The sequence below is a fragment of the Impatiens glandulifera genome, chromosome 1 (assembly GCF_907164915.1).
Source record: "Impatiens glandulifera chromosome 1, dImpGla2.1, whole genome shotgun sequence".
Taxonomy (NCBI): domain Eukaryota; kingdom Viridiplantae; phylum Streptophyta; class Magnoliopsida; order Ericales; family Balsaminaceae; genus Impatiens; species Impatiens glandulifera.
This window is the reverse complement of record NC_061862.1, coordinates 66006562-66017956: the sequence shown is the minus strand read 5'-3', so window position 1 is coordinate 66017956 and position 11395 is coordinate 66006562. Positions and strand designations below refer to the sequence as shown.

Sequence of the window (11395 nt, the reverse complement as noted above, 5' to 3'; positions counted from 1 at the left end):
ATAGATAGATAGATCCAGTTTGGGGAAGTCAAGAATTAAACATTCTTGAAGCCTTCAAAGTAAGTATAAATTGGGTATTTAAAGTCGAAATCAAGATCTCAATCAAAGTATAAACTGGGTATTTGAAGAGGGCCCTTCATCGAGCCAACACATTTGAACTTATGCTGGTTGTATTTGTCTAGGTTAATTAACTGTGTGTTAATTAATTAATACTTAAAATTCATTCAATAGCAATAATTCATTAAAACCAAAGTGATAACTATTATTACATGTGTGAATAGTCTATGACCTCAAACTCCACTCCTCCAAAGAAAAGAAAGAACAAGAAATCAAAATGAAACCTGATCTGATCTGATTATTCATTCATGCTAGTGTTTCTTTATAGGCAGCCTTATTAACTACTGACGGAAAATCGTCAACAAAAAAAAAGAAAATAATTAATTACCCTAGCTAGATCAAGACAAAAAGAACACTAGCTAGTAACAGGCCGGTTGATTCACTAACCGGAGACTGAATCCTTCCCTCGAACAGCGATCGAGGTTATTCCAGCTGATTTCACCGCCTTGAAAGCATTAAAATTGAGTAAAGAATTAATTAATAAAGGAGATAAGAAATGAATTGAAGAAGTAGGATTAATTGAAGAAAAGGGTAGCTCTTACGTGACGTGACCTTCGGGAGAGAAGATGGTAATGTGGCGATCGATCGTATCCGGCTCCGCTTCCTCGACTCATCTCGATTATACCTAGAAACCCACCTGCTGCTGGAGATTGCTAGCTGCTTACATAAATGTTATTTTTATTTTAGAAAATATGCATGTTACAATTAATTAATAATTTACCATGTAATTAAGAATTTTTTTTGCAAGGCATGCATAAGTTAATATATATAAATTAATTACAATTGCAGGGTCGTTATGGAGACAGTCAACATTGTGGAAAAAGAGCCTTCTGGATGGAAAGCTGTTTTGTTCATTATCGGTATATCTCTCTATATACATATATATTATATTTCTTCCTTGTTAATTTAATTATTTAAATATTATATATATAATCGATTTAAATTAAATTGTAGGTATCGAGACGTTTGAGAGAATAGCCACCATGTCCGTGGGAATTAACCTGGAGTCTTTCTTAATCCGAACCTACAGAATGGAAGAGGACACGGCAACTAGATGGGCCAACGTCTTCAGCATCACCACGACCCTTCTTCCCGTGGTGGGCGCAATCATCTCCGACACCTTTCTTGGCCGTTTCCGAACCATCATATCTGGATCGTGTTTTACACTATCGGTAATTAAGTCACACTCTACTCTACTAACTAGGATTATAAGAATTTTAAAAAATCTAGGGAAAGATGCCTCATCATGATGATCTAATTAAAAATTACACTTTATATAGTTTTCAATACTTCATCTTATGGATACCTTGTCCCTAACTAGCTAGTCATTTCATTATGGGTCTAATTTATCTTATGGATGGATACCTTGTCCCTAACTAGCTAGTCTTTTCATTCATTATGGGTCTAATTTAATTTTATCATCAACATATAAAATAAACATGACTACAATTTAAATGATAATCATTAAGTCCTTTTTCAAGAGAAATTAGGAGATTTCCATGTTTAATCAAGTCCTTTTTCAAGAGCTTGAGAGATTTTCATGTTTAATTAAGTCATTTTTCAAGAGCTTGAGAGATTTCCATGTTTAATTAAATCCTTTTTCAAGAGCTTGGGAGATTTCCATGTTTAATTATATTACTTATCATTATAAATGTATCTATACGTATAGGTTATATAATATAATTAACTCTTTTTCCAACAACTAATTAATTACATTTCCATGCATTTTCACACGTATTAATGACGACGTCTTTTAGACACGTATTTGTTTTACGTTATATTATATTTAAAATAATTAGCAACTAGATCATTAATTTTATATATATATATATATATATATATTATATTGAATTGTCGCAGGGAATGATATTGCTGGTTTTATCCACCTCACTTCCCCAGCTCCACCCTCTTCCATGCAAGGGTGGACATAATGATGACAACGGGATAGACTCATGCAGTGGCCCTACACTTCTACATCTCCGAGTTCTTCAATTTGGACTCGGGTTGATTGTCATTGGTTCTGCCGGAATAAGGGCATGTTGTCTCCTGTTTGGTTTGGATCAGTTCGAATGCAGAACCGGTGAGGGTAAAAGAAATATAAGCACATACTTCAACTGGAACTTTGCTGTTTGGTCACTTGTATCAACCATCGGAACAACTGCCATTGTACACCTACAAAACAATGGTAGTTTGACAGTGGGTTTCATTCTACCCACCATCTTAATGTTTTTATCTATAGTATTTTTCTTAATGGGAGAAAAATACTATACGCATACAAAACAAAGAGGTGGTGTCTTCAAGAGGTTTGTCCAAGTACTATGCGCAGCCACTCTAAAACGGAAACTAATAATGTTTCCGACGGGCCACTACGATACTCCGCCGCCCGTGGAAGGAAATACAAAGGCACCACGACTTTCGGATTACTTGAGGTACGTAAAAATATATATATAATGTTAACTTACAAAAAAGTATTTATTTATTATATGAGAATAATATCAATTTTAAGCATGAAGTTCAACAAAGGTGTCAAATATATCCATTAAGTATTAAAATTCTATGAACTTGTTTAAATGTGCCAATTTTATTCAAGTTGACAGAAATCTCTAATGAAGTTACAATTTTGACATGTCAAAATCAATAATATGTGACAACTTAAATACTATATTTAATTATTTGACTAATTATAATTTATATTATTTCTATCAGGTTTCTGAATAAGGCGACAATCATGGTAGATGGCGACGAATTAAGACCAGATGGAACGCCGTCCAATCCTTGGAAGTTGAAAAGGGTTGAAGAAATTGAGGAAGTCAAAAGCCTCGTTCAGATGTCTCCTTTCCTTCTCACTGCCATTTTCTTCTTCGTCCCATCCTTGCTCGTTAACATTCTCCTCGTCCCTCAAGCGATGAGGATGAATTGTCACGGCATTTCCTTAACAATTCTCATGATAATTCTCTCAAACACTCCTCTCATCATATCTTCTATGACAGCCATGGTATATGATCGCCTTGTTATTCGATTGGTCGGTAGGTTCACTTGTTTTCGAAGGGGTGTCACACTCCTTCATATGATCGGGACTGGGGTGGGATTTGTTTTTCTATCCATGGCGGTCGCCGGAACAGTTGAGCGTGTGTCGAGTGCATCGGCATTGGCACTTGGGGAGACCGTAGGGATTTCACCGATATCTGTGTTTTGGCTGATACCACAGCTCGTCCTTATCGGCATTGGTAATGCTCTCGGAATAATTGGTCTGATTAAATTTTTTTATCAAGAGTGTCCGGAGAGCATGGGGAGCCATTCCATTTCACTAGTTTACTTGAGTCAAGCCGTTGCGTTATGCGTCAACGTGGGACTCCTCGAAGCATACAAGGAGTGGTTATCCGGACAGGAATCCTTACACATCGATTATCTTTATCTATTGCTAGCCGCTATAGCGGCTAGCAATATGATCATTTATTACTTTGTGTCCGTCCGATACCAGTATCGGAATCCCCCCGAGGATGATGGCCACGATGTTTCAGGTATCGAACTTCATGAGATTATAGATATCCACGACGCTACAGATACCGAGGGCCGATCTAGTCACGGTCAGGATGAGAGAAATGTGACTGCTAGTGATATCGACGGTGATCATGGGTACGATGAGGCTGAGGCGGAGACAGAGACAGAGGAGGTCGGTGATCATGAGTACGGGGTGGTGTTAGATGGTGATGTGATTCAGAGCATGGAGTATCGGGTGGTAGAGGAGCACGTTATTCAAGATCATCATCCGAAAGGTATTTTTGTTATTTGTTATCTGTTTTTATGTTATGTATTTAACTTAGGTTTTAGTCGATGACTGTGGTAGGTTACATTTATGTATAATTTCATATTTGCTGACATCCTAGTTAAGGTTGATGAATCACACTATTATTTATGTAGTTAAGGTTGCTGATAGCCTCTTTAGAACTCATACTGCTGATAAATGAAAGAGACTGTTGCATTAGACATGACCATGTAGCTTTTGTTTCTTTTATCATATAGATCTCATGGATGTTTAAACTGTAAATTTCTGGTGCTTAAACTGTAAAACCGAAGCAAAGATTTGCAATGTTGTCGAAAAGGAAAAGGAGATGATTGAGAATCAGATGAACAGGCTTGTACACATGGAGAACTCCTCCGGGTTGGTTGGTTAACATGATATATTGTCAACGATAAATACGACCGACGATCTCAAACGAATGTATTGTTTGTTCAAAAGGGTGTCGAATGGGCTTCCATTTATAAGAGATGTAATTAATGACGTCTCACATTAGAGAAACGGGTAAGCAACTCGATCGTTACCGCATTTGTTCAAAGGCTACTCGATCGACGACGCTAAAGATAAACACGATGACATCATCCACTCCACTTAGCGTTCAACAATGACAAGACGTTCCAAAACGCTCTAAATTCGTCGTTCGAGTATTTTGTTAGCTCCCCCGACCCGAGTTCATATCGTTGTTGTTCGTCGAGGACGAAGAAATCGAGACAATTCTCGACAAATTAAGTGATGATGCTCTTCCGTTACCTCCAGGAGGAAAAAGACGTTTTCGAAAAGTACTACAAGCAACATTTAGCTAAACGACTTCTCTCTGGTAAAATAAAACCTTCTCCGACGATGCATGCTGAAAGAAGCTTAATCGTCAAGCTTAAAACGGAATGCGGTTACCAATTCACCTCGAAACTAGAAGGTATGTTCACCGATATGAAAACCTCTCAAGATACAATGCAAAGCTTCCACGATATCATTGGTGGGGAACTTTCGGATTACCCATCGCTAACAGTTCAAGTCCTCACAACCGGATCATGGCCCACACAAACAACCGTCACATGCAATCTCCCATCCGAAATCCTAGGAATATGCGAAAAAGTTTCCTACATTTTACCTGGGGACCCACACGGGCAGAAGATTGACATGGCAAACGAACATGGGCACGGCCGATCTAAAACTAACATTCGGCAAAGACAAGAAACGCGAACTAAACGTGTCGACTTACCAAATGTGCATCCTAATGCTATTCAACAACGCTGATCGGTTAACCTATAAAGAAATCGAGCAGGCGACACAAATACCCGCCCCCGATCTAAAACGTTCTCTACAGTTCGTTAGCGTGCGTGAATGGGAAGAACGTGCTGAGGAAGGAGCCGATGAGTAAGGAAGTGGGTGAAGAAGATTCGTTTCTTTTTAACGATAAGTTTACGAGTAAACTATATGAGGTGATGATTGGAACAGTGGTTGCTCAGAATTTAAAAAGGAGATAGCCAACTAAAGAAGAGGATGGGATCCAAGATAAGGGAGGTGAGACTTAGAAAAATATGGGGCTGAGAATACAGACATTTATTCATTTCCTTTCATAAGTGTGGCTACTCTAGATTACAGTTATAATCACCTAAAAGACTATAATCCTCTGCATCTGCATGTTAGTCTAAGGTCTTCCCATACACCCTCGATAACATGTTAAGCTTTAAAAAAAAACAAAAAATTATATAATCAGATTTTTTAATATAATATATTATTGAAATTTTATATTATTATATAAAAAATAAATTTATTCTTATAAAATATAACATAATCGAAATAAGATCGGTGCACGTTAAGAGACACAAATATCATCCCCGACCGTCCCGATTCGGTTTTAAAAAAAAAACCCCAAACGGAACAATTCAGTTCGGTTATTGTAGAGACAATTTCAAATTGTCATCCTTAGATTCTTTTCATTCACTTTTGATAAAATAATAATTATAATATCTTTATTTATACTTATAAAGTGAAAATATTTTACCAGCCTAAAAACACAGAAGGAGGAGGTAGAACATTGATTGCAGTTAATTAAGAAAGAACAAACATAACACAGATATGTCAATAAAATTTCAAGTAATGACACTCCAAATGCTTACCCCTTAAGTTGAAACACTGTATTTCAGTCAGTTTGTAGAAAATAATAATATATCCTACATTCACAATCATCATTATCATCTCCAAAACCCACAAGCAACACCTTCTTATACAATCAACTTTATTGACAACTTAATTTTGTCCTGCTGTTGTTTTTAATTTATTAATAAAACAAAAGCAGAAAATAAATTACCCCCGGGAAAGGAGAGACTCGACTCACATTCCTCTCATTATGCACCACTTGATTGTTTCCGAGCTTCTTCTCGCATTACTGCTCTCACATAGATCTCATAGCAACACCCTGAATAATTCAACACAAACCATAAACCAGCTGCTGCTGCTTGGAAAACATATCAGGAAAGAGATGGACCCTGAAATTCTAAGCATAAACAAATTCTTGAAATAATCGGATTGACTACATGATATCAGTATTGGATATAAGCTTATTTTACGACTAAAAATGATACATAAAGAACAAGTCAATAGGATTGGAAAACACCTTAACTTCATTACCTAAACAGTTACTATAGCCTAAAATTACTCTTCAAACATCCTGCTCATTATAAGTTCCTTATTGTTATTTACAGCTAACACTTTATTGCATGGATTCATCATGCCATAAATAAGGAAAACTTTGTTCAAAGTAAGTCGGACTATCTCTTCTGATGGATGACTTTTGTTAAGTGCCTGACAACCTGTGCAACAGGATTAAATCTAATACAATTTTGATATAAATGTTTGATCACGTACTATCGAGATTGAGATCTCTCTTATGCATAATCATTGGACACATGTTTATTTTTTTGTATAATCGCAAGCATAGTTACACCTCTAGCTATGTCTATAATACAATAGATGCATGTCAGAAATGTGGTTTTATTTGATAAACTAATGTGTAATAGCTTAAAAGTTAAAACCAATAACAGATAACCCAAGAAGAAAATAATATAATAGATTTGTGAGAATTTAGAAGACAAAAAGATGGGAAAACCAGATAATTCTACCAGTTTGTTTTTCATTGAATTAATCAATAACTTTATAACATTTACATTATATGTGCAATAATTAAAACAGGGTTGGGTGGGTTAAACTGTACATAACCGAACCCCACTTACCAACTATGCTCTACCACTAAGACTATTAAATAAACAGTTAAGAGAGGAGAGGGAAATGAGAGAAGGAGGTGAGACTTAAATTGAATTAGGTGAGAGTTAAGAGTTTGCCTTTTAGCTACAATATTCATCTAATCTAACCTAACTATTATCTACCCTTAATATACTCACTCTCTAATTACTTTAAATGTTCCATTCGCCTTGTGGTAAATAATAACATGTAACATAATGACTTAATGCAAACTAAACATCTTTGATCTAATTCGAGTATTATGCAACATCAGCAATAGCAATAAAGATTGTTATGGAATAATGTAGTTTTGCAATGGGACACTAAGAGCAAAATATTTCGAGACCAGGCTCAATGAGCATTATCTTTCCAAGTAGGTGCTTTAGAAGGAATTACTTAACAAAGATGGATAAATGTCCTGCTAGCTATATATCTGACAAAATTTAACATTTTAATCATCCGCTCTAAATGAAGGTAACTAATGTAAAATATTGAATCTAAAACATAAAGCAGCAACAAGGGAAAGTTATTCAGAACAGTATAAAGGATATAAAGTTTAAATTTTCCCTAGCAAAATAACAAAAAGGATGCTGATAGGGTTACAGAATAAAACAAATAGAGATCAAACTTGTAAATGTTCAAAGGCAACTCAGACTGTAAGGAAGAACACATTAGTTTGGCAGCTCAAGGAAGGAGTAGATATGTTGGACTCTCATTAATATTTTCAGACTTGTTGAAACAAACAATATGTCAAAGTACAGTCAAAATAGAAGCTTACCAGCCACAACAACGATGGTGAGAACATCCCCTATTCGTTTGATTCGGCGAACACCTGTCTTATGTGACTTGAACCGACTTAGGACTGGGTCTTCAGCTAAGAGCTTCATTGTAGAAAGACAGTTATTAACAGATCATGTCATTTTTAACACACCAAAGAAGAGCAAGTACAAATCTAAACATTATATAATGATACATTATATGATTTATATCATATTTAGCCCATACATGTCATTTTATCCTGATATTCCAGTTAAGAAAATATAAGATATGAGATCTTTAGTAGTCTGTTTGCATGTAATGTCATTTTATAGTGTGGCCAAATTTTCCAACTTGAAATAAGGAGTATTATATAGGAAGGGTCTATAAATTTGACCAATGCATTGGTTTTTCCCTGGAAATCATATCTAATGGACATGCCCTGTTTAACTATCTATTGTTATTGCTCAACAATTTATATATTATAAAAAATATTACACCAAGGCTCAAGAGGAAGCCTTTGGTTTGAAACTTTAAGAAGAACATGTAGGTTACTCAAATTAGATAAATGGAGATTAAAGCAGCTTACAGAAAGAGCACCACATAGATTTAAGTCATATAGAACTAACTACAGAAAAGGTCATCTGACGATTGATTAGAAAATAGGTACAAGAAGCAGGCCATATATTCTTTGTAACAGTAATTTTCATTTAGCTATGCATGACTAATTCGGCCTAAAATTCATTGATACGACTCAAATAATGAAGAAGGATCAACAAATATTGGATCAATTACATTTCAAACAAATGAGAAAGCATAGAACATAGAACTCACGGCCTTCTCGCGAAGTCCTGGTTCAACATGGAATCTGCGACGCGAGAGAGAGGACGCATCTTCCGCCTTCTGTTTGGCAATTGAGGAACACGTGATTAAGTAAAAAAAAACTCCAACAACAAAACGTTAACCTGAGTAAGTAAATTGAAATGAATATGATGAATTTGTTAACAAATATAGAGTTGAGATCAGTAATACATTGATAGAAGAACGGAAAATGGTGGCTTTGTTGAGGAAGAACGCCATGGTTTCCGCGGTCTGATTAGAATGGCCAAATGGTGAAAGATCTTGAATCTCCGGCGATTAAGGGGAAAGAGAAGAATAGGGTTCGCGATCTTATAGAGAGAGAACGTGTTAAATGAAAGCTCTTATGACCAATCATAGAAAATGTTACTTAACCCTTAGCTTTTTAATCAAAGTTAAAATTAAACATTAACTTTTAATTCATGTAAATTAAAATATTTAACCCTTAAAAAAAAAAATCAATTATCTTTAGCTCGAACTTAGGACATTTTTGTTATATACGAGACTCCAATTATCAAACTTTGCACCATTTGAGATTTTTTTTATTAAGGAAACGATTTTCTTTTCAAATGATATGCAATTTACATAAATAAAATTTACACTAAAAAATATCATACAATTAAACATTTTGTTAAAGATTACTTTAAAGTTGAGTTCATAAAAGATAAACGTTGAAGTAAAACAAGTCTTGTCAGAACAAGTCAATAGCAGTGTAAAAATAATTTATATTTGAATTCTAGACTGTAGTTAAGATTATCATTAGCCGACTATGGATAACCAATGCCGAAAAAAATGTCTTTCCTTTCATTAACCAACTTTGTCTTGTCAACATCCTTTTCTTTTTATGTTTCCTTGCATTGTGTCTGATCACATCAATGTATTCTTAGAGAAAGTAGTCCAAATAGACAACACCCATAAGAACTGTAACATTATAATTTATAACAAGCATAATATTTGGTTTTCCTACTTGATGAATGCTGATTTGGTTTGTCTTACCCCTCTTGCCAAATGGTCTGAACAACTTTTTTAGGGTTTAGGCAATTTATTTTGGGTTAGATTAGTTCAGGTAGAAAAGCAACTATAATATATGATATAACTTGAAAAAACCAGTTTAATTTTAAAAGACTATGTTGTCCTAGCCCTTGAGAAGTTGCTGAACAAGATTTCATGTTCTTGAAATATCATGATTATTTTGATTTTAATCCTTAGATCTTGTTTGTTTGGTTGTTGGATTATCATAAACTAATATTATGCATTGTTATTCAATTAACATGTAACCGTTTAATAAGTTATGGATTTTATGTGTACAATTATTTAATGACTGAGCTATTATTTGGGTTCGGACTTGAGTCACTTTTATAATCTGAGGCTCAAACTTTAAATTGCTTCATTTAAGGCTGGAACTTTAACATTTTTAGTTATTTGAAGCACACTTACAAATTTACATTTTTTTTTTACCGATTAGTATCAGATATTTGATTAATTTTTACAAAAGAAGTATATAACTTCTTCTTCCTTTTTACTTCGCAAATAGTCCATATAACTTCTAAATGATTAAAATTCTTAAAATTTGAGCCTCGAAACTAGAAGGTATGTTCACCGATATGAAAACCTCTCAAGATACAATGCAAAGCTTCCACGATATCATCGGTGGGGAACTTTCGGATTACCCATCGCTAACAGTTCAAGTCCTCACAACCGGATCATGGCCCACACAAACAACCGTCACATGCAATCTCCCATCCGAAATCCTAGGAATATGCGAAAAGTTCCGTACATTTTACCTGGGGACCCACACGGGCCGAAGATTGACATGGCAAACGAACATGGGCACGGCCGATCTAAAACTAACATTCGGTAAAGACAAGAAACACGAACTAAACGTGTCGACTTACCAAATGTGCATCCTAATGCTATTCAACAACGCTGATCGGTTAACCTATAAAGAAATCGAGCAGGCAACAGAAATACCCGCCCCCGATCTAAAACGTTCTCTACAGTCGTTAGCGTGCGTGAAGGGGAAGAACGTGCTGAGGAAGGAGCCGATGAGTAAGGAAGTGGGTGAAGAAGATTCGTTTCTTTTTAACGATAAGTTTACGAGTAAACTATATAAGGTGAAGATTGGAACAGTGGTTGCTCAGAAGGAATCTGAACCGGAGAAACAGGAGACTCGGCAGAGAGTGGAGGAAGATAGGAAACCGCAGATCGAAGCTGCGATCGTGAGGATTATGAAGTCGAGAAGGGTGCTTGATCATAATAATATTATTGCCGAGGTCACGAAACAGCTGCAGTCGCGGTTCTTGCCGAATCCTGTGGTGATTAAGAAAAGGATCGAGAGTTTGATTGAGAGGGAGTTTCTTGAAGGGGATAAGGTTGATCGGAAGCTGTATCGATACCTAGCCTGAAGTGGGGGGGTGGTTTTCCGAAATTGGATCTTGAATTTGATGTTTGAAATGTTATAGACTCTCATGGTTTTCTTCTTTAATGTTTTGTTTGTTTTTGATTATGTAGGTACATACTTTGATTTTATACTATTTTGAATGAATGAACATTTATTTTGGTAATTGTATTATGGTTACATTGGAATTTTCTTAACCTAAATAGTATTATTCAAAGAAAATGCAT

General features: G+C 35.4%; 1 protein-coding gene across 1 annotated transcript; it reads right to left on the bottom strand.

Annotated features, from left to right (window-relative positions):
* Nucleotides 1-6000: 6000 nt before the first annotated feature.
* On the bottom strand, nucleotides 6001-9101 carry LOC124918759 (succinate dehydrogenase subunit 7B, mitochondrial-like). Its single transcript, XM_047458801.1, has 4 exons — nucleotides 8945-9101; nucleotides 8747-8815; nucleotides 7935-8037; nucleotides 6001-6335 (listed from the first exon to the last, which is right to left on the bottom strand). The coding sequence occupies exons 1-4, from the start codon at nucleotides 8990-8992 to the stop codon at nucleotides 6265-6267; spliced, it is 291 nt and encodes a 96-aa protein (XP_047314757.1). The 5' UTR covers nucleotides 8993-9101; the 3' UTR covers nucleotides 6001-6264.
* Nucleotides 9102-11395: the final 2294 nt, after the last annotated feature.